General features: G+C 39.1%; 1 protein-coding gene across 1 annotated transcript; it reads left to right on the top strand.

Annotated features, from left to right (window-relative positions):
• The first annotated feature begins 4,525 nt into the window (after nt 1–4,525).
• Nucleotides 4,526–23,643, top strand: LOC124865539 (plakophilin-1). The gene is made up of 15 exons (XM_047360715.1): nt 4,526–5,058; nt 6,341–6,447; nt 12,288–12,455; nt 12,537–12,727; nt 12,850–12,991; nt 14,178–14,385; nt 14,900–15,068; nt 15,951–16,068; nt 17,620–17,787; nt 17,874–18,038; nt 18,178–18,331; nt 19,908–20,094; nt 20,179–20,263; nt 21,971–22,057; nt 22,194–23,643. The coding sequence occupies exons 1-14, from the start codon at nt 4,881–4,883 to the stop codon at nt 22,043–22,045; spliced, it is 2,115 nt and encodes a 704-aa protein (XP_047216671.1). The 5' UTR covers nt 4,526–4,880; the 3' UTR covers nt 22,046–22,057; nt 22,194–23,643.
• Nucleotides 23,644–23,890: the final 247 nt, after the last annotated feature.

Genomic DNA, 23,890 nt, shown 5'->3' with positions numbered 1-23,890 from the left:
AATATTCAAAAGAGTCAAATTTGCCCAGAAATAAATTTTACACTCTAATAAATCTTTAAACAAAGTGGCCACCCCTCCACCTTTTCTTTGCTGTCTGCTCTCACAAAGAAAATTGTAGTTCGGAGGCGTCGCCTCTATCGGAACGGGAGCTTCATTAAATTCATGTAACCATGTTTCTGTTAAAAACATAACATCAAGATCGTGGTCAGTAATGAAGTCATTGATTAAAAATGATTTTCCTGACAGAGATCTAATGTTCAATAAAGCCAGTTTATATGACTTAGTTGTTGATATTGTGTCTGGTTGTACCTGATAGTTTATGGCTTTCGTTGATTGTTTATTACTGTCTCTTATCCTTTTGGCTTTGTTCTTTCTGCATCACAGAGAAGTGATTTGAAGGTCCTGATTAGGAGGAGATAGATTAGGAGGTGTTCGGGCTCTGCAGCATTTGGAAGATGTTGATTCAGTAGCAGGGCCTCCGCCACGGGGGGTGTTGAATGGAGAAGATGTCAGAACCATTTGGGTCCCGATTTTAAGAGCTCCTTTCATGTTATCAGAATCCAGTAAAGCAAAAAGCGGGCTCAGTGGGGAGATGGGAGAGTTCTGTGCGGTCTGGTTCGGGGTCTGGGTTGAGGGGGGTTTACCGGGGGTGTTGGTCTGGGTCTGGGTTTTGGGGGAGGGGGGTATAACTGGGGGGTCCACTTCTCCTGTGGATTTCGACGGGGAGACCTTTTGTGATGACCTCTCTTTCTCAGCCAACTGGCCGATTGTTTCTGCTGGAGCTGTTGGAGGCAGCATTATCATTGTTGTTGATACTCCATGTTCTCTGCTGAAGGTCGAAGCTGCTGGCGGATTATTTACTGAATAGAAGAGATTAGATGTGAGACGTCTGGCTCCGGGCTTGTTCAAACAGAAACCATCTTGCTTGAAGAGTTATCTTTTTTCCCAAAAAATATTAAAGTTGTCGATGAAATTCACAGATGAAGTGCATGTTTTTTTTCAACCACTTATTAATCATCAGAAGTCTGGAAAAAATCTCATCTCCACAGAAAATCGGTGCAAAGGGTCCGCTGAGAAACACCTTGATATTGAGACCTCCAACAATATTCAGAAGACGAGTGAAATCCTCCTTCAATCCTTCTGATTTGTTCTTAGCCACATCATCCATGGCTCCACAATGTATAACAAGGTTTTCTAGAGACGGGCACTTTTCTGTGATTGCAAGAATATTCTCTGAGATATCAGAGACCACGTTACTGGTACCAATCATAACTTCTGTGTTTTTCTTGTTGCAGAAGTTTTTAATCCCATCCACAGCTGTGTTGCCCACTATTAGGGTTCTTGGTCCGGTTGGGCGCTTTTTCTCTGGCAATTTAAGAGAAAACTGTTTAGAATGAAGGTTGTTCTCAAACCTTTTATTGATCTCAGAAGATGGATAATTTTCCTGGTTTTCATTCTGTAGTGGAGTAAATCTGTTTTGGAGGGGAATTCCATTATTTCCAGCTGTCTCACTCCTATCAGTTGTTGTGACAGCAGCTCGCTGTCGAAGTCTCCTTTTCCCAGGGGAAATGGGGGCATTTCTCTGTAATTCTGGCCATTCTAATTTATTTAATTGCTGAGATCTTCCAGTGAGTCGTCCACCCTGATTTTTTGGGCATGCGCCTAAAACATGCCAAGGGGGTCTGCCGGTAGGTTTATTCTCAGTGTTCTGATTGTCGGCTGAGTTGTTGAGCTGGCTGTCACTGTTTGGGATCACAGGCAGAGTTGAATCATTGCTGTACCCCATAGTCACCTCCAAATTCACTTCTAGTCGATGGATTTTCATCTCCAAAACAACCAATTTCTGTAAAAGTTTGTCGAAGGCCTCTGTGGTGAAGGGAGGCATTTTTTGCTGATTAGCGGGTGTCAACTTGTCCTGCTTTCGAGTTTGATTATAAAAACATCAAAATCCTTTAGAAAAAAATTAAATAAAAATAATAATAATCCTTGGGAGTCGCTGGTAAGAAGTTGTTTGAGTCCAATATTTCCATAATTTTGGCTAAGAGATAAAAAGTTAGGAGTAAAATAATGCAAGCAAGCAGGGAGCTTAGGAGAAAAGCGTCTGAGCAGGCAGAGGCGGAAGCAGAGTAACCTGGGTGGCTCTTCCTCTTCAGGTTGGAGGGGAGTTCGTGCCTCGAGTGGAGGAGTTCAAGTATCTTGGGGTCTTGTTCACGAGTGGGGGAAGAATTGAGTGGGAGATCGACAGAAGGATCGGTCCGGCTGCCGCAGTAATGGGGGCGCTGTGCCGGTCCGTTGTGGTGAAGAGAGAGCTGAGCCAAAAAGCGAAGCTCTCGATTTACTGGTCGGTCTACGTTCCTACCCTCACCTATGGCCATGAACTTTGGGTCATGACCGAAAGAACGAGATCCTGGATACAAGCGGCTGAAATTAGCTCCCTCCGTAGGGTGGCCGGGCACTCCCTTAGAGATAGGGTGAGGAGCTCGGCCATCCGGGAGGGGCTCGGAGCTGGTCCTCCACATCGAGAGGAGCCAGTTGAGGTGGCTCGGCCATCTATACCATTTGCCTTCTGGCCTTCTGGACGCCTTCCTCGAGAGGTGTTCCAGGCACGTCCCACCGGGAGGAGGCCAAGGGGATGGCCCAGGACACTGGACCTGGGACCTGGGACTAAGTCTCTCGGCTGGCCTGGGAACACCTTGGGCTCCCCCCGTAAGGAGCTGCAGGAGGTGTCTGGGGAGAGGTACGTCAGGGGGTCTCTGCTGAATCTGCTGCCCCCGCGACCCAGTCCCGGATAAGCAGAAGATGACGAGTACGAGTATATATATACATTACTCTTCTGAATTGGAAAAAATTTAGGATAAAAGATAAAAATCAGTTGTTTCTAGAAATACCTTGCCTGCTTTGTAAAACCTTAATTTCAACTATTTAGGCATTTTCATCATGTAAGCAACATATTACCATCATCACTTAAATTTTTTATTACTTTTAGTGTGATGACTTGTATATCACTGATAAAAAGCCTTGGCTTTTCAACTTGTTGCTAAATATCTGGATATACATTTCAGCCTTTGGTCCAAACCATGTTGGTCAAATTCTAAAAGATATTAAAGTCTCCACATTAATTTTTATTGTGTGATGATCCATCCCATGAGGCTCAGAATCTGAGAGCACTGATGATGCAAATGTATAAGGCTTCTTATTGGCAAATGAAAGGACATTTGTTTCCTAAAAGTTTTCTACATTCAGTTTTAGTCCATCATATCAGCCACCAACATCATCTCATTCTTGTGAACCCAATATGTGTGTGTATTTTGCATTGGACACAGATGGAGAGGCTCATCCAGGAAAGCATCCATGCAGCAACCACCACTGGCTGACATAAAATTCCCAACCTTTTGTGGATTCAATTTTTTCTATGTATTGGCATTGTTGTTTTTAAATGGCGTTCTATGTCATCATTGGCACCTAACTGGCCCTTCCCTAACAGTCTTTTACAGGCCTATAATGCAGCAACTGATGTATGTAAGGTAATGTGACAAAACATGAAATTAATAGATACTTTTGAAATCATGTAATTTATATTATATACAGTTCCATTTACTTCTGGGTTGTAAAGAATCAGTGGCAGAGATAAAACCCTACTTTGTTGGCATCAACTGCGCTTTTATTTTTTTGTTTTTTCTTGGAGACTCAATTGCATGTGGGTAAGTAACAGAAACCCGGACATTCATTACCTTGGTACTGTTTAGGTGAAGGGTGTGGTGGGAAACTGTCACCAGTAGAACCTTTGCCAAGTGTTCCTATCATCACAGTTTCCCCAAAACTTATCTTTTTTTTCCTTGATCTTTTGACTCCTCCCCTTTCCAGTCTTTCTCCTCCCAGTCTGATTCATGCTGTACTAATCTTTTTTCTCATTCAAATAAAGTCCCTGCAGCAAACCCGACAGGACATTCTACTGCAAATATGTCAACAGTGTGCTTATTCTCTCATGTTCAAAAACGCACATGCTCTTGGAAGATTTTATAAGTTTCTTATAGCCTAGAAATAAAGTAAACCTACATATATGCCCTTTTTAAAGTTTGTTTAAATATCTGTTGTATACATTTAGTAGTTTCATACCAAAATAAGGTTTTAAAATCAATAATTTTTTTAAAAGAACAGGATAGATATGCACACAGTAAAAGAATGCATCTACTTTTGTAACAAATTATAGTTAGAAAAAAAAAATTAGATGTACATAGCTAAGTAAAATAATTATTGACTGGTTGTTTAAATGACTTTCCCTCTTTCTGAGGCGTGAGGTTAAAATTAAAAGTCATATAATGTTGCTTTCCATTCATACATTTTCTGTACCCACTTCTCAATGCAGGGTTGCAGGGGTGTTTTCAGTTAAGTTTGTTTTAGACTATTTCACTGAATAGAAAAAGTACACAGAGTAGTTAGAGGCTATTTGAATAAAGTGTGTATTCATGCTCAGCTACAAGACAAAGCACTTTCAGCCTCTTGTCCTCAGTTGACTTTGCAGCTGCAACATTTTGCAAGTTAAGACACACACATTCTGCAGAGCTGCAACGGTCCCAATATTTATGACATAACTAAGTATTTAAATGTGCGTTCAAGCTAAACGCGTCTTTCCTCGGGCCCTCGACTCCACCCTTCATCCCCACACCTGCATGTGAAATCTCCTCCGTCCTCAAAGGGGCGCGGTCCCCGTTGGGTGGAGTCCACAACTCCTGCTCACTGCTCTGGGAACATTTGCCAAATGTGCGCTCTTGGCACATCCGCTGCACCCGTTGTTGCTGCGCCTCTTCTCCGTGGGCCCCGCTCTCGTTAGAAGAACTCCTTTGACCCCCGCTCCAGGTCACGGACCCGAGTTTAGGAAGATGATGGCACCGGATCCGATGCGTTCGGCCACGGACATCGGGGGCGCGGAGGACACGTCGCTCGCGATGCCGTCCGACAGGAGCCTGTGCACGGGACACCAGCGTGTGCTGAACCAGGTCCACAGCATAAAGAGGGGCAGGTCCAAATACAACAAGAACGGCACGACAAGTCCCACAAGTACGAAAACTGTTTTCTTTCAAGACTTCTGTCAGATATATTTGTAGAATCTAACCGAAAACAGTATGTTAGACAGTTGCAGGGTTTCTATTTGTCTTCTGCATATATTCATAACATGAGAAAGAATCTGACAAAAGATTCTTGTGCAGCCTGTTTTTGTTTAAATACAAACCTGCAGTTTTAGTGCTTTACTGCCACTTTGAGCATGCACACAAATGTCAACATTTGCATGCGTGCCACAAAGGGTAAACACATTTTCATGTTATGTCAAATTAGATCCCATCGGTTTATTCCTGTAATAACCATTTACTAGACAAGTATTAAAGTTGCTTCTGCTGCAGTAATTTCCTCGATTTCATGTTTCCTGTCAAAAAATGTTTGAGCTGCACGCAGGGCTGCTTTTAGATTTAATATTTTTCCACAAACCACAATTTAGAGCTCTATGCAGTTTGAGTAAATAGATAGTAATATTTAGGCAAAATGGGTCCAAAATGATGATGTAGGAACAAACATATTAGACATTTGTCTCTGAATCGGAACTCTTCTACCACATAAGCGTCAGTATGTCAGACTGGGGAAATAAATATTTTTCCTTGTGCCCTTAAGAGACCTGCTTTATGTTTAGGCGTGTGTTTGTAGGTGGAGGAAAACCACTTGGTGCTTATTTGTAACCGAAAACGAAACAGTGTGTCTGTGCAAGCAGTGTTTACTCTGTTTTAGTCAAATGTCTATGAATTGCATTATTGCCTCTGCTTTGCTTTATTATTTTCAGTGTACAGCATTTTTTCTACCACTAAAATAGTTTTCTTTTAAATCATCCACAACAATGATAGGTCAGCAATATTTCATGAAAAAATGTATTTCACTGCTCATATTCTATAGGCATATTTTGCAATGTGGACCTTTAATCTCAATCTGAACGATTTGTGTCTGTCTTGTTGCTGAGATAAAGAAACTGTTATTCGAGCAGACGTCTTGTCACTTGGTACGGAACAGGCATGAGTCCTTGGTCCTGATGAATGACCGTGTGAGCCAAACAATTACAGGGATAAGACACAATGACTGTCTCTTAACGCCCTAATTACAACACTTGGCCTCTTAATTGTGACATGATTTCATGTCTGTCTTTCTTTCTAGTTTGAGAAATAGCACACTGCTGAAATAAGTTAAATCTAGGGTGTGTAGTCTGAATAATTATGCATAAACATGTCTATATGTATTTTTTTTAAAGCAGTCATAATTCTTTGGTGGTTTTTGTTTCTCTTTTTTTTTATTTCAACAGGCCCTCCTGCACAGACTTTCAAAACTTCTGAGTTTGGAACATCCAAGTTCAAGGGAGCTAGCACCTACAGGCGTTCCAACTCTACCATGTCAGCGGGCAACAGAGCGGTAATTGTTTCTCTCTCTGTATCAGCATCATGTGTCGGTAATCAGAGCACAGACTTCTGTCCCTTTCACAGATTCTACAATAACAAAAACGATTACAGATCTTGTTACAGTGGCAAAGTTTTAGCAATTCTGTTGAATATTTGGTTAATCTGATTCTTATTCTCAATACTAAATGTGTTTGTCATATATTTCATATGTCTTGCTTTATCATGCAGAATGACAAAGACTAAAACCCTATCGATTTGTCAGGTGTTTAGCATCACGTTAGTTGCCTGTTTTTCATGCCTCGGTATTTTTTCCACTTAACTGCCGACTATATTTCCAAATGCTTCTCATCAAATTACAAATCAACCCAGTTAGCAGAGAGGCTAAGCAATGGCATTGGACAAACAATAAAACTCTAATGGTTGATGGTAAATCAGAGGTAATGACAGAGCACTCTATAGCTGTGGAGAGACTATTTTCATAGTGCTCAGGTGGGAGGAAAGGTTTTACCAACAGCTGTCACATTCCAGTAAAAGCTGACTTGGACTGATGAGCTAGACTGAAATTACAACTAACTAATCTAATTGGTTGTATTGAAGAAAGCCTAAAGATTAACAAGCAACTGCATATTTTTTTAACTTGAGGCTTTTTAAATATTTTCACACAGAAAATATGTTGCCATCAACAGAAATCAGTAGTAGAAATTATTAGTGAGACTGATTTTCGAAATGTGTTGCTAAGAAACCAATATCTAACATTCTGGGTTGACATTAAGGTATTCTTAATTGATCACCAATTTATATTGCTACAAAAAGCAAGTTAATCTTTGTAGCGTCATTTATATATAGATAACTAAGTCTGGTTGAGTGCTGATCTGCTGCCCTGACTTCTTTTGTGGCCATAAACAATTACTTCTCTCTTTTGAAGGACATCCTGGTCCATCCAATCATTGGTATTGTAGACATACTTCCACATAAGCAGTTTAGTATCATCAATATGTACCTGGTAGGAGAGGTTGTATTGTTCCCTAGTCGTAGTTTGGAGAAGCAATTAGATATTGAATAAAAATGTTCTGAGAAGGGAAACTTTAAGAGCCCAATATGTGATCTCGGCTCAGGCAAGTCAGCTCAGGCCACAGTTCTCACCTAGAAGAAGGTCTCCATTCAGACCTTTACCTATGGCCATGAGACATTGACCATGACCATAATAATAATAAGATTTAAAAAAAAGTGGCTGAAATGAGCTTCCTCCATAAGGTGGCCAAACTCTGCCTTAAAGATACAGTGAGGAGCTTCATCATACAGAGCGAGCTCAGAGTACCACCGTTGCGCCTGTGCATCGAACAGAGTCAGCTGAGGTGTTTCGAGCATCTGATCGGGATGCCTCCAAGGTGCCTCTCTTTAGAGGTTTTCCAGGCATGTCACCCTGGGAAGAGGCCCTGGAGCAGACCAAGAACATGCTGGAGGGACAGTATACTCTATATCTCTTCTGGCCAGGTAACACTTTGGGGTCCACCCAGTATGAGCTGGAGTGTGTCGTTGTGGAGAGGCATGTCTGAGTTTCCCTTGTCTCGGATAACTGGAAGACAACAGGATGGAAGATTATTTGAATGCTGTAGCTGCAAGATTTTTTGTGTGCATGTCTGCTTTTATAAACAGTTTTGTAAAACAAATATATATATTTTTCTAAAATCTCTCTCTACTCCGTTGTAAAACTCAGCATGTGATAGGCGTGTGCTAAACTGAACTTTACCGTAATCCGAAGACGAGTGATGTTGGCTGCAGCTGTGTGTTTATGTGTCTGCTTATGTTTGGGTGTGGGCTAGTATTTATGGTGATTTGGTCTGACCTGACCTGCTTACACATAAGTGAGGCATTTCTAGGGAAGATGTTGGTGTTGCCTATTCTGATGAAGGCTCATTATCAACACATCTTGAGATATATTTATCACATTTTGTTGATCTGTAACGATGCACAGCAGATACATTTTTTTTTATAGAATCACAGCTGAATATATTCCGCTATACGAGACAACATGTGGGACTTTATGTGACTTATTCCATGAGATCCAAGGAAGGATGATCATTTGCTTCAGTAAATCACCATCATTGATGATTTATCATATCACAAAAATGTATACCCTCATTACTGGTTTAAAAAAACAAACCATGTAATTAAGATTTCACATTAGTTAAACTGTCTTGTTTGTTCAGCTGCAGTGTTGCCTTCAGGAACTAATCGAGCTAGAAAGATAATCGGCATTTATCTTGTAATCTCTGTAGTTTCCTGATATTTTAGAAGCCACAGCCCCTGTTAGATGGCAGTTTATAAATATGAATGTCAATGTACATTTGAGATAATTTGATGACAGCATACGTTTTAAATTTTCATTTGCTTTGGAATTGAGTTTTATGCAAAATATGACAGTTTATCTAATTTGAAATCTTGCCCGAAGCTGAGAAACACAAATCTAAGAGGAGGCGTCTTTACAGGCCGCTAAACTGGCTTAATCAAAACCTTGAATTTACGCCACTGCTGTGTTGCTTCACTTTATTGCATTAACCACAAATTCTCATTCTGGCAGTTACAATTTCAAGTCAGTGGATCCTGCTTTATGTTTCTGCTTCAACCCACGTAAGACCATTGTCTGTATCTGTAGACTGGAGCACTGGAACACAGCTTTGCAGAATAATTAGTGTCAAAAAATTAAATGACAAACTATGCCAAATTTTGAGTTTTTACAAAAAGCATGGAATAGTTGTTTTTATTTATTATCTTACATTTATTTTTCCAGATTTTTGTCCATCCTCTGTTGTAAGGAAAGTTGGTGCTGTTTCAGTCAGAAACGGAAAGGGAGCATTTAGTACAGTGAAAGTAAACACTCAAGGTATGCTGTTAACACATCTCAACAATTCTGCCAAGTTGGATGGCTGATCCATTTGTGGTTTTTCCGCCCCCTGTTTGGTTTAAAACACAAAGGAATCAACTGTGCCTGCTTCTTGCTTCAGCTTTCACCTAGTTCTGCTTCCTGATAAATTAACAGTGTCAAGATGTCAGCTGCAGGCATTGATGGAAGATTTGATTAATTATGTTTGTGCAATGAGAATGTCCCTTCTTTCTTCAGTGGTCTTTTTTGTGTCAAGTTTAACTGGAAACGTTGTCCCTGCCAAACCTTACATTTTTGTGTAATATGCCTAATTGATTTAGTCGGTTTTACTGCGAAACACACACATTTTGTGTGCGTCTGCGTAAATCTTTTTTGGCCCAAAAAAAAAAAGCTAATTTATTTTAGTTTTATCCCATTAAGACATTAAAGATGAGTTGAAACTGTTCCCTTTTTAAATTCTAAACCTTTGTCTTTAACCGTCTCAAACATACAGAGCCAGTGAGGGGACATGGGGGAATTTTGTTTCTTTTGCGTCGCCTTTATTATCTTATTGCTGCTGCACGATGTGTACCTTTTTATTGCAAGCCATTAGTGCTTTTATTTTTATAGTGAGTTGAATGGTTCTTCTTATCCCAAGCATTTCATTGCATTATTGACTGTGTGTTAACCTGCATATGACAAACAGGGTTGCGGTACCAATGCCATATGTGTGCTGTTTGTTTTGTGAGCCGTTTGTCATGTGTGGTGCTGTTCCAAAATGTACAGCTTTCTCAAGGTGATTTACAACTTTTGCGAGCGAACGCGAAAAGTATTGTGAGCGAACGTGAAAAGTATAGCATGGGGACGCAAAGAAAAAAATTCCCCCATGTCCCCTTGCAGGCTCCGTACAAACAAGTTGTCCTATTAGCAGGGCTATTCAATTAAAACTCACTGAGGTTTGGTTACTAAAATTTCCTCCTAGTCAACAGTACAAAAGGAAGTCCAGCTTTTGTCTTTTTGTGTCAACTGAGTGACGCTATTTCCATAATACCTGGAATAGAGGTGACGGCCAAAACACACCGTCTCTGCTTGGCTTTGGACTTAAGCCATCTATCGCCATTACTGTTGGAAGAAATGCTCCATTAGAATGATCAGATTGGGCACAGGTCCAAATAGAACCATCGCTCAGTCCGGATTCGGCCCGAGGTCCGCCATTTGGTGATGCCTGTCCTATAGTATGCATCTCTTGTACTTGTCTGCTTCCTTGGTTTTTGTTTCATATTTTGTTATTAACTTTATTCTGTTGTGTCAGCCTAACCTGATGCTTAGAAAGAAACTCAATATGAAAGAAACTATACTTTGCATTAATTTCAGTTCATTTATTTAGTGGAGAAAAACATTCCCGAATATGAGAAATCTTTATATAAAGTCATGTTCACCTCCTGTTAATATTTTCATAAGGATGGAGCTTATAAAGAAAGGGATCATTGACCATTCCATGTGGTACATCTTTGTACATCTTGGTCATTCTTATGCATTTTGTTATTCACCTCAGCACACAGGTTTTCTATAGGATCTTTAGGTCTGGGGACTGAGATAGCAATGAAGAAGGTTGATTTTTTTCTTTTCTCTTTCTGGGGAACCATTTGAATTGATTTAGTCCTATTGAACAGTTACCATACTGAAAGATTAAAAAGGGTAAAAAATTGCAAATGGCCTGCACTTGTATAGCGCTTTATTAAGTCCCCAGAGACCCCAAAGCGCTTCACACTACAGTCAGTCATCCACCCATCCATACACACAATCACACACTGACAGTGGTAGACTACATTGTAACCACAGCTGCCCTGATTTGTATTGGGTACCATTTATTTTTTTTTGGTATCAGTTTTGTGTAAATATTATTTCTTGTTTTCTCATTATTCCCTTTTATGTTTTCTTCCTGCAAATCACTCAGGGTATACTGGTTATAAAAGGCAGCTAGTTGCTTTCAGTTTGGGATGGCGTTGGTGTAAACATAACCTGGAGTTCGACAATAAATCCACCTGAAATCTCCTTTCGTTGTCTTCTTCATTAAACGTTGAGGCTCCGCTAGTCAAAATGGACACTTAGTTGCTTAAAACGTTTGAATTAGTGGTCTGATTGGAGACGTGAGCATGATTAGGTAAATGGATATTTTCCTGTATCCATTTTCTGACTTACGGAGGTCAACAGACATCAGTCTTACTGTAATGGCATGTTCTCTTGTCTTTTCCATTTTGAGGAGAGTCTAAGAGTAATAGGTCTCTGAGTCATATTTATACAGCAGGGAAACGGAAGTCATAGAACACTAATTAAAAGTTCGTAGATACTCAGAACATTCTTGGCTTAAAGAGAATAGATTATTTTAAAAAATGCTTTTATAACATTTATTTTATATGATTTGTTTGGAAATAAATATATTAATGTGTAATATTTTCTCTCCATTAAGAAAAAATATTCTGAAGAGAATAGTTCTTATACTGGGAAACGAGAGTGAGGAGAACTGTGATGACCTGAGGGGTCTACATGGTTCATATCTGACCAGCAACACTGAAATGTGTTTGGGCCCAAGACCTTACCAGACCATCAACAAGACTTTAAATCCTACTATTTTACAAACCAAGAGCCAGGTGGTGATATATAAACTGCTGCAATAGGATCTATTATCCTGACGTTGGTCAGTCCTCTGATCTAACCTTCTAAAATTGCATCACATGTTTTTTGTGTCCTGTTTTTATAGGAACCCCTTATTCTGGCAATGTTTTTAATGTGTTATTAGGCTGTTTCATGAATAGACGTAATGTGGTTGTTTTTGAAAAGCAGGTCTGAATCCATAATAACTACTAGTTTTTTTTTTTACAGTCCTCAGCCCCATGGAGTCCAGTTGAATTCTTTTGTCTAATTTCACATTCATGGGACCAAAACCAGTAACATCTCTCTTCTGCTTTCCACTTTATGTAAATATTTAGAAGAGTCGAAATCTAACTACTAAAATTACAAGAGGAAGATATTTCAGCTCCAACGTGGAACCGCAAGTCAGCACCTCCGCCTGGTCACAAAGTCCCAATGGGCTGAAACCCAGTCGCAGTGACCCTGGTTTTGTTCCTGTTCCTAATTTTTCTCCAGCACCTAGCATGGTGATTAGTTTTTGTTTTAGACTTTTTGCCATATTTTAAAATAATACCTAAATAATGTCGTACACTGCTATTGCTTTTTAGAAAGTCAAGGGGCAGGCCATTTCAAGACAAAACACTCTCCACACACAAGGTGTTAGAGAGTCCCGTTCAATGATTAATGGCTTGACATTGTTTGAGAGCCAGTTGCGCAATGTCCAGTCACCTTCTGGCCACTCTCAAACCGATGGCAAGTTGGACAGCGTCAGGACATCCAAAATAGAGCAGACATCAATGTGAGTTCCCGTTTCTCTTTGCCTTCAGCTTTGACTCGTTATCCTTTGATATGCATCAAAAACATTTTCCTGTGAATTCTGAACACCTGAACTCTCTTTAATTCCCATGCCTGTTCTGATAGGGGGAACTCTGCAGTGAGCATGTCAGAAATCACCATGCCTAAGGCAGTTGAGCTTCTGTCAGAGCTTGATGAGAACTCCCAGCAATGTGGTGCCAGCTACATCCAGCACATTTGCTACAATAATGAGTCTGCTAAAAAGGAGGTTGGTATACCACATGCATCCTGTTACCAGGAGCAGTTGCACACAGTACAGCGCTTGGTGCTGGGTTTGTGATGGGTTTTATTAAGCTTTATTGTAGACCTGTAAAGACCCTTTCTCCCTCCTGTCGAGAGGAAAGAAACCACCCCTCATGGCTGCCCTTCATGTTTGTACAGTGCCTTGCAAAAGTATTCATATCCCTTGAACATTTTCTCTTTTTGTCATATAGCAACAAACAAAAATGTATTAGGATTTTATATGACAGACCAAAATAACCTGTGTCCAATGGAACGTGAAGAGAATACAGTACAACCTCGATCATAAAAAGACATGAACGCCCACCTAAACTGACTGGCCAGGCAATGGCCAAGAGAGCCAGAGTTGCATCTTCTATCCATACACCCACCCACCCATCCATCCACACCCACCCATCCATCCATCCATCCATCCATATCCATCCATATCCATCCATCCATCCATCCATCCAATTTACTCCTAAATCTACTCCTAAATCTAATTGTTAATTTTTATGATGACTTCACAGTTGATGTTCAGTTGTTTTACAAAGAAGAATGAGGAAACATTTCAGTTTAGAGCTGGTACAGACCCTGAAAAATAAATGGCAAAAGGTGGTGCTACGATATATTGACTTGGGGGCTGCATACAAAAACATGCCACACTTTTCAGGTTTTTAACCATAATAAACCCATCTATCTTTTTCCTTCTACTTCGTAGTTCTGCACAAACTTCATGTTTGTCTATCACATTAAATGTTACAAAATACTTTGAAGTATTTGGTTGTAACATGATAGAATGTGAAGTAGTTCAAGGAGTATAAGTACTTTTGCAAGGCACTCTCATTTATTGTAATGTCAGTTTGTTGATGCTTATTTAGAAATTACTGAAGCATGATAATTTCAATAATTTTCCAGTTTTCTCCCAACAACAACAAAGCTTTATGTGAATTGGGAAACAGTAAATTAATTTTCTCTAACTGAAATGCATTACTTTCTCAGAGATGGCAGCAACATAAAATCTTGGGATAATAATCATTCTACTGTTGTTTAAAAGAGTGTGAATGCTGTAGAAATTTACTTTCAGAAAATCATCCATTATATATATTTATACGTTTCTGGTCACATTTAAAGGATGTATATAAGTCACTGACATCTACAATTGTGTGTTGCAGGTATTAAAGCTTCAGGGAATTCCACGTCTGGTGAAGATCCTGGAAAGCGAAAACCCATCGGTAACCCAGGCTGCTTCTGGGGCCCTGAGGAATCTCGTCTTCAAGAACATTCACAACAAGAAGAAGGTTCATGAGTGTGGTGGTATAGCTAAGGTCCTGAATCTACTGAAGAACACGGAGTGTACTGAGACAAAGAAACAACTAACTGGTATGACACTTGATTGTAATAGAATCTCAAAGATTGAGCCTGTGCAGTATTGAGAAAACATGACATCACAATACTGTTGAATATTCAGATGATGATATGGTTTGCCACTAATTTACTTTGCTCTTTATTTTTCACCACTCACAGTAATTCTTAGCATCCTAGTCAATAAGATGTATATGAGGTGTGGGCATAAAAATACAGCTCACCAAGTATTGCATCCCAGCAGTCCTTTATGATGATCCAAGCACATTAATATATAGTGCAGTTCTGCTCAGAATGCTGTATTTTTTTTTTATTTAAAGATACAAAAATACTCACTGATATCTGGGTTTTTTCTTTGACATGTATTTCATTTACTCTTAACAGTTAAAATGTGTTAAAATTATGATGAAGTTTCCCCATAAAAAGAAACATTAGGAGAATAGAGAGAAATGTGGGATTAAGTAAAGTGCTTTGGTAGCGGATAACGTGTAAAAATAAAGGTGCATTTAACAGTATGATTTATTTATTTAAGGCCTTCTCTGGAACCTGTCTTCGGCTGATGATTTGAAGCAAGAACTAATGCAAACAGCACTTCCTTTTTTGACTAAGAATGTGGTGGTGCCATTTACTACCTGGTCAGAAAATGGTGACGACAACCATGTAGATCCAACTGTTTTCCATCATGCCACTGGCTGCCTGAGGTAAATATATTTCCTGAAATGTATTTGCACTCTTTTGGATTTATTCTGTTTTTACTTTTGTTACACTTAAATGATCATTTCATTTATCAGGGGAAAAAGGAATTGAAACCAACCTGGCCTTATGTGGAAAATTAGTTGCCTCTTAAACCTATAAACTGATTGTGCCTCTCTTGACAGCAAAGACTGCAGTAACTGGCAATGAGTCTGTTACATTGCTGTAAATAACTTCGTTTTAAATTAGTCACATGAGGTTTTTTGAGCTTAAAGTCACAAACTGATGACGTTCCCTTCCAGCAGAATTTATGGTTCCATTAGTTTCGGCAAGTTGTTCAGGCCTAAAGCTGTCCCAAACTATCACACTGCCACAACCATTTTTAACTGTTGTCATGATGTTCTTTTTATGAAATGCTGTTAGTTACACACCAAACATATTGGAATGCACACTTTTTAGACAACTTTTGTCTAGTCAGTCTACCTCATATTTTCTCCCAAGTCTTGGGAATCATAAAGAAACCTTTTGGTTAATGTAAGATAGACATTTGTAAAGTAAAGACAGGTGAGGCATGCTGTGGTGTATATGTTGTTCATGGTTTATTTATGACCTTCTGGATGAGTCCTTAAATCACTCCAAAAATAAATGTGGTTGGCTGGCTACTTATTGAGAAGGTTCACAGCTGTTTTCTATATTTGGTAGGTTGGGTTGTATAGCTTCTCCACCCTAATAAATTAAATCATTGAAAAGCTGACTTTTGTATTTACTCTGGTTATCTTTGACATTAAAATTAGTTTGACCTGGCAGTGTGTTATCACATTTTCTAACAATCTGTTTGGAGCAATTAAATGAAACCTTGTATTGAGCAAATATTTATGATGTACATGTAGGAACCTGAGCTCCGGCAAGCAGAAGGACAGGCAAGAAATGAGGGAGTGCGACCAACTGATCAACTCCCTAATGAAATATGTTCTGTCTTGTGTGGCAGAGGACAAACCAGATGACATGGTAAGCTTAAACGAACACACAGTTCATCACAAGTATTTGTCCTTCCATTCCACTCTGATTGTCAGTGTCGGTAAAATTAGCCAATAGAACGAACGTAGCCAATCAGTTAGAAAAAATTATTCAGCAACCTCAGTCAGTCAGTCATTTTCTACTGCTTATTCTATAGTGGGTCGCGGGGGAGCTGGTGCCTATTTCCAGCAGTTTATGGGCGAGAGGCGGAGCACACCCTGGACAGGTCGCCAGTCCATCACAGGGCAACACATAAACAACCATGCACACACTCATTCATACACCTAAGGGCAATTTAGAGAGAACAATTAACCTAACAGGCATGTCTTTGGACTGTGGGAGGAAGCCGGAGTACCCGGTGAGAACCTATGCATGCACGGGGAGAGCATGCAGACTCTATGCAGAAAGACCCCCGGCCGGGAATTGCACCCAGGACCTTCTTGCTGCAAGGCAACAGTGCTATCAACTGCGCCACCGTGCAGCCCAATTCAGCAACCTATTTAATAATTGTGTAAATGTGTGATTTTTGCAGCGGGAAAGCTATTCAGTTAGCCAAGCAATTGTTATTTTTTATCCATTCACTTGACTTAGAATCAAATGTAGTTTATCTGTTCATCAAACTACATATTGTTTTTTCTGGATCCATTTTTCTTTTCCACTGAATTCAGATGAGTCACTTCTTAAGACACCTCCCACTTCTCTCCTAATTTCTGCAGAACATGCTTCACAAGTTTTACACAGAATGTGTTCGGTCTTCATCTTATGTATTTTATTTGCAATCACTCATACTAGGAAAAATAAATATATGGACATGCTCCTGGGAAAGAACTGCTGGTATGTAGATCATCATGGTCACACATGTCTAAAGACATGCATTTATAAGAAAATTAAAATTGGAGGCCTTTTTTCCATACAGTTAGGCCCACAATTATCTTTACCCCTGGTGGATTAAGATGTAATTAAATAGTGTATCTGTTTTTATTTAACATTTTAATAAATAAATGGTGTGTAGAAGATTTCTCAGAACCTTCTTAATAGTCAACATGGAAATCAAATTGCTGACCAGCTTTTTGCATGTTTCCATGGGTATGATGATTTATCTTTTGTGATGTGATCCCAGTCTTTTAGGTTGGAAGGGCTCCTTGCCATAACCCTAAATGTTAGCTCCCTTCACTGATTCTCTATCTGATTCGGGACTCTGGTTGGGCCACTCTGGAGCATTAATATTACTCCCAGTCAGAAGAAACTTATTGGTAAACTCAAAGATTGCTTTAAATCTAAATCTGCTTGGGGTATGAATAATTGTGGGCTTAACTGTACCTGCTCAGTTGGAGTGTTTATCAAACTTCATTATTATTGTGTAAAATCCTTTTTTTTAAATTTGTGTAATTTCTTTTTTAATCTTGGTTAAGGGACCCCTTATAGCCTTTTAAAAAAATTTTTGAAACAGATCTGTTACTTCATGGTTCAACCAACAGCTAAAAAAGACTTTAAGCCTTTTTTCACGTAAGATATGTGGTTATTTCTCTTTTCACCCTTTAGTCTGTGGAGAACTGTGTGTGTATCCTCCAAAACTTGACCTTCCAAATATGGCAAGAGTGTCCGGAAATGTCAGACAAATATGTCAGTTCAAGATCGCGTCAATCTGAGAGCAAGAAAAGCCCCACGGTCGGATGCTTCAGCCCCAGAAGCAGTAAAGCTGAAAACAAGGTGGGTGTTAACCATAAACTTTGACCAAATCATGATCACCGCATTTTAGGTCACAGTTTTAGGCCTAAGCTGTTTTCTCTGTTCAGATTTATTCGAGCGAGCCTAAAGGAGTGAAAGAAGGCAGTAAGGGGGTGGAGTGGTTGTGTGATCAAAAAGCCATAGATGCCTACTTGGAACTGATGACATTGTCCAAAAATGACACCATATTGGAGGCCTGCTGCGGAGCCTTGCAGAACCTCACTGCCAACAAGGTAATGGTAATATTAAGAAATGTTAGAAACTAAATCAATACAAAGCTTGATGTATCTCACTGCACAAGTGGTATAAATGTGGATAACTTCAGTTAAGTGGTACATAGAGCTGAAATCCCTTCTTTGTCATGTGTTTCAGGAGCATGCAACTATCAGTGAGGATTTGTTTGAGAAGTTTAAATTTCAGGTTGGCTTGCCCTCTCTGATGAGATCACATAACATTGCTGTTCAAAAGGGTGCTCTTTCTCTTCTGGATAACATGGCTCGCAAATCCAGTTTGCAGTTAAAGATGGGTAAGAAGCAACCTTTAGTTTCAACAAGGATGAACTGGAGTGATTTGTTGTTATACAGGAGCATCTGAATAAATTCAAATATAATTGAAAGAAAAACACCTATTTCAGTAATTTGACTCAAGATGTGAAAGCTAGACAGGATAGATTCATTATAAACAAAAGTTTTTTATTTAATTAATTTTCTCCAGTAATTGTGATGATTATGGCGTACACCTAATAAAAACCCAAAATAAATTTAGAATATTACAATAGGACCAATAAAAAATAATTTTCAATCAACTAACAACCAACAAATACTGCATTACAGTCAGTTCGTTGCAGTATCTCCTAATGTAGACACACTGATATTGTAATGATGTTATATCGTGCAACCCTTACTAAGAAGTATGTGTATTGTAAAAAAAAATTTCTACATCAGTCTTTCAGTCTCTGTTTTTAGAATTGTCTTCAACCATATAAATGGAAAGTTGAGTGGATAGAAGGAGGTGTGGTTAAAAGATGCAAAAGTCACAAGGATAACCACAGTATTGAGAGGATTGTGAAGCACATCCCAGTCAAAGGTTTGGGGGAGATTCACAAGGAATGAGTTCCAGCTGGAGTCAGTGCTTCAAGAGCCACCACACAGAGACATGTTCAGTAGATGGGCTACGACTGTCACATTCCATGTGTCAAGCCCCTCTTGATCCAGAGATAACATCAGTTTTGTTTTACCTTAGCTAAGAAGTAAATCAACTGGACTGTAGTCAAAAGTCCTCTTCTCAGATGAAGATGAAGAGTCTGGAAGAAGAGTGGAAAGACACAGAATCCAAGTTGCAAGAGGTCCAGTGTGAAGTTTTCAGTCAGCGATGGTTTGGGGAGTCATGTCATCTGCTGCCATTGGCTCACTGTGTTTTATCAGAGATGGTGATTTTATTTTCCAGCAGGGCTTGACACCAGTCCACACTTCAAAAAGAATTGATACCTGCTTCAATGACCCTGGTGATACTGGGCTTGACTGGCCAACAAACTTGCCTGATCTGAACCCTGCGAAGAATCTAGTGTTATCAAGATGAAGATGAGGACCACCAGACCCACCAACACAGATGAGCTGAAGTGTATTGATAAAGCAACCTTGCCCTGAAAAGCAGTGGATAATTTATTTTATTCAGCCTAATTGATGTATGGGGAAGTTGTAAAGAAAAATGCATTACACCTCCAGTCCAGTCTCCAAGATGGAGAACACATAACTGGCTTTTTTGTTTGTGGTGGGGTACCACATTGAAATTGAAACCCTGCAATCTGCATTCATAATTTTCTTTTGGTTTTACATAATATTCCAATTGTCTAAGTTACTGAAATTTGGTCTTTCATTAGCAGTAAATCATGATCATCAAAGTTATCTAAAATAATACTTGACATACTGTATATCACTCTGTGTAGTGGATCTATATAATATACAGTATGAACTTCACCTTTAAAACTGAATAATTGGCATAAGATGCACCTGTATATTGATGGGGCATACATTGACTGTACTTATCATACATTTGATTTATTATGCCAAATGATGTTTCATTTTTTTTTCTCTTCTCTTCAGCAAGGCAAACCTTGCCTCAACTTTCAAAAGTGCTTTTTTCTGACACATGGAATGATAAAGGCTATGATGAAAATATTGCAACTGCATCTACCACAATACATAGACTGTTGCTGGTAGAGCATGAGAGCAGCAAGAAAGCCATCACTAAAGACCTGGTTTTCAGACTAATTGACATGAGTAAGAAAGAGTGAGTTTGTTTTCATCTCTTTTGCAGTATTGGTAAAATGTCACTTGGCTCTTCCCAACTATTAATTTTCTTTGCTCATCATAGGCCTGAAGACAAAGCAACTACAGCAGCATCAAAGCTGCTATACAACTTGTGGTCAGATAAGTTTTTGCACAGCATCACAAAAAAGGTAAAATATATGCAAATGTAATCCTTTACCACCCGCAATGTGATTTATCAAACCTGAAACGGATTGCGGGTGCCGTTTTTTGTGTCTAGATTTAGCACGTATGAAATGCAGGTACTAACTGGGATGCAGAAATGTCTGCTGTCACTTTGGCCAGAAGGAGGAATAGGTAGAATGACAGATGCCAGGGAGAGAAAATCTTCTGTACATGTGTCAACAGATTTGCACGGTCAAAAATAAAAAATAATAAAATAAGATGGGAATAGAAGATTCTATGTAGGATTATCTAAGGTGTGATTTGGACCCAATCACAAACATAAGCCATGACAATTCTCCTATGATAAATCTCCTTGCTACACTGTTGTTTTTTTTTTCTTGCATCTGGATCATTTCAGCACACCATTGCTGTTAGTGAGATCATCTGCTGCTGAACCACCAACCTGATCATGCAGAGGTGCACATATAAGTAATCATTCACCAGAGAAGCACCTGTTAGTGCACTGTGGACTAAAATTGCACATCATATAAAGAACCCACTGTGCTTTGAGATTTTCGATATAATTAATAGGAACGAAGTGACAACATTATAAGGCAGATTACGCCCTCCTGCGCAATGGCCTGTAATGCATCATTCTGATTAAAGGTGAAGCAGAATGTAGTCATTGCCCCACTGGGTCTGGACCACAAACATAAAGTACCTGCTCGCAGAACAACTTCAAACTCAGCCTTCAGAATGTGCAATTACCCACTCAGAGGGGCCCTGCGCAAATGAACAGAGAGGAGAGATAATCTCATCAGGGCAGAGGCTGAGATGACAAACCTGCTGCTGTTAATAGTGATGAGAAAAGTTAACAGACTGTAACAGTACAGAAGAGCAGAAGTGGAATGGAACAGGAGGAAAATAAATCAGCAACTGGATCATTCATAACGATGCAGCAAAACAATCCCTGCATGTCTTCCCACCACAGCTTTTGTTCACTTTTCCTCTAGTTCCGTTGAGGGCAGTAGCAACCAGCCAGTAGCACATGCAATTTACTCATTTAAATATGGTGGTCTGCACCTCTTTTGCACCTGTTATCCATTGCACGTGCAATGTTTGACAGTCGGGCTCAACACACCTTTTTGTACAAGCAATTTATCATCCCCTACTTGGGATCTTTGAAGATCAATGCCTTACTGTGGGATGGCCCTTCTTAAATTGGTGGATGTTTTCTATTACTCCTGACTCATGGAGTCACTCTCTCCTACCTTTTACCACACCCAAGACTTTGGTCATTTCAGAAACAATAAACAATAAGACTGGAATCCTGATAGACAGGCTGTCAAGACTGTCTGTTACTTATGAGAAAAGTCCTAATGGATGGGGGGGGGGTACAATGAGGAAGACGTGTAAGCAGTTAGGGAAATTAAACAGATTGGAAGAAAGTGAAACACATTCTACACAACAGTTTTGCACAAGTGCATGTAGTTATATTTACATGAGACACTTATTAGCAAAAGTTAGATGTCATAAATTACCAAAAACCCAAACAGATAAGTAAAGCAAGTTACAGGGTGAAGAAACAACAGTTTATCTCACTTGTAATCTCCTAGAGGCTCTTCCAACTTGTTGACACTGTACATTACTTGTCTTTTTAGACTGAAGTTGTAATTCATGTTATGGCACCAGTGAAATAGGTCAAACTGATTGTCAAACTTTGCACTCTGCAGTTGAAAATTGGCAAAGCGTACTTTGTGAATCCCAAAACCATCAAAGCCGCCGACCCTGAAAAATTCATCACCTGATATGAATAAGAGGTAAGTTGCTTCTGAATGCTCTTGGCTGTATTCATTCAAATTTAATAACACTGTGTAGATGACACAAGCCAAAGAATAGTATTACAGCTTATTTTCTGTGCTTTCTGTTTTTGTTTCTATGTGTCTGTGCTTGCAGCAGGAAACCGGCCTGATTAGAGGCTTCTGCAGCCACACCCTTAAAGTCTTCACGGATAATCTTGTTGGAAGAACCTATCAATTATGTCCTTCATACACTGTGTATATAGAGTTAAGAGATTGTAGTCTCATCAGTAATCAAAAGTTGTTTGTAATTTAATTTGAAAATGTTTGTATGTTTTGGTAGGTGAAGTGTGAGAGTGATTGTGCATTAATGCTGAAGTCGACGCCCCTATACCACCTCATGGATTGTCACTTGCATAGATTCTTAAGATTCACAAATGCCAAAATCACTGTAATATGTCTCAGTTACTAGTGTCTAGAACATAAAATATATATTGTGGTGTTAAGAACTGAGCAGTCTAGGTGGACAGATTGCAAACATGAAAAAAATAAAATAAATGTGTTTTTTTTTTGTTTTTTTAAGTGTGCAATGGTGAAATTGGTGGGAATTCAGTCATTCCTTTTTATTACTTTCAAGCAAAATAATACAAAAATAATATCAGTTCACAGAAAATGAATTTGCAAAGATGTAAAAAAAAAACAACCTAGACATATCTCAGTTTCTTTCATTTTGATAGGCAGTCATATAAATATGCCACTTATATTACTCATTGTCCTGGCAGTGACTTCTGGTTACTCATACATATATTACAGGAACATTCAATGTCTTCATTAGACATTTCCAGTATTGAGGTTTCTTTAGATGTGCAGTACTGAGGGGGATTCTTCTTTTTATTGCACTGTCATAAAATGTGCATATCATGCAATTTGTATTTGTGTTTTTCACATTGGTTTGCATTTTGGGGAAAAAAAAAAAATGCGACAGTGGTAGCGTGAGTGTGGCATGAGTCATTTATGCATGTAAAGGAGTTTTGTGCAACATTAAACAGTCAGGCCTGTCAACCTCTGACTGACAGTGGGTAGAGCCATCTGTGTTGAATGCTGGCTACACTTTATAAGTATTCTTTGATCTAATTTAGCTAAACACTAAGCTGAAAATAAAAAGGCTGTGCCCTTTTTATGTAATCATAATGAATTACGAGCTAAGCTCAAATTCCCAGGCAAAAGGAGCACACTGAGACATAATGTTTGATAGTTTGTTTTTTTTCAACTCATGCCATATTTTTTCTGTCTCTTGCAAATGTGGGGGTCATTACAGGGTTATCAGCTTTCACTACAGAATTACTGCATTTTTTTCAACAAATAAAATATACATCCTAGTCATGATTAAAGGTGGTTGGCAACTGTTAGGTCTCCTCATCAATCCAAAAGTGAAAGACAGTGGACTTTTTATACTCTGCTGTCTTGAGATTCCTCTGCCTTATGGTGGCTCACATTCAGTATTGTTTTGGATTGTGTTTTTTTGGAGAATTGTATGTGTTGCATTTTATTAGCTGCATTGCTTGTTAATCAGTTCATTCATGCAATAAAAACAGCTATGCAGATGACATTATGAAGGCTGTCAATTTCTTTGGTTATTTGTGAAGTATTTTCAAATTAAGCAACTACATAACCCTAAAACTGTATTTATCCTGTATGTTGGAGGATCTTAGAATCTGTTTTAGGTTTCATCTAATTGAGCTTCAGGCTCTCATTCCAGCAAGGTTTTTGTGGCTTGTGAATGCCTATCTCTGACTAAGACGGCAACTATGTCAGACCAAATAGAAGACATGTTTAGTTTTTTTTTTTTCACAA

The sequence above is a fragment of the Girardinichthys multiradiatus genome, chromosome 1, assembly GCF_021462225.1.
Source record: "Girardinichthys multiradiatus isolate DD_20200921_A chromosome 1, DD_fGirMul_XY1, whole genome shotgun sequence".
Lineage (NCBI taxonomy): Eukaryota > Metazoa > Chordata > Actinopteri > Cyprinodontiformes > Goodeidae > Girardinichthys > Girardinichthys multiradiatus.
Note: the sequence above shows the minus strand (reverse complement) of the source record. Positions and strands in the feature narration are given on the sequence as shown.

What these genes read in the sequence shown, in the direction of transcription:
- LOC124865539 (XM_047360715.1), top strand. Translation starts at nt 4,881, where the DNA reads ATGATGGCACCGGATCCGATGCGTTCGGCCACGGACATCGGGGGCGCG. An exon ending in AGAACCTCACTGCCAACAAG is followed by an intron (nt 18,039 to 18,177) that starts GTAATGGTAATA and finishes CATGTGTTTCAG; the next exon opens with GAGCATGCAACTATCAGTGA. An exon ending in ATTGACATGAGTAAGAAAGA is followed by an intron (nt 20,095 to 20,178) that starts GTGAGTTTGTTT and finishes TGCTCATCATAG; the next exon opens with GCCTGAAGACAAAGCAACTA.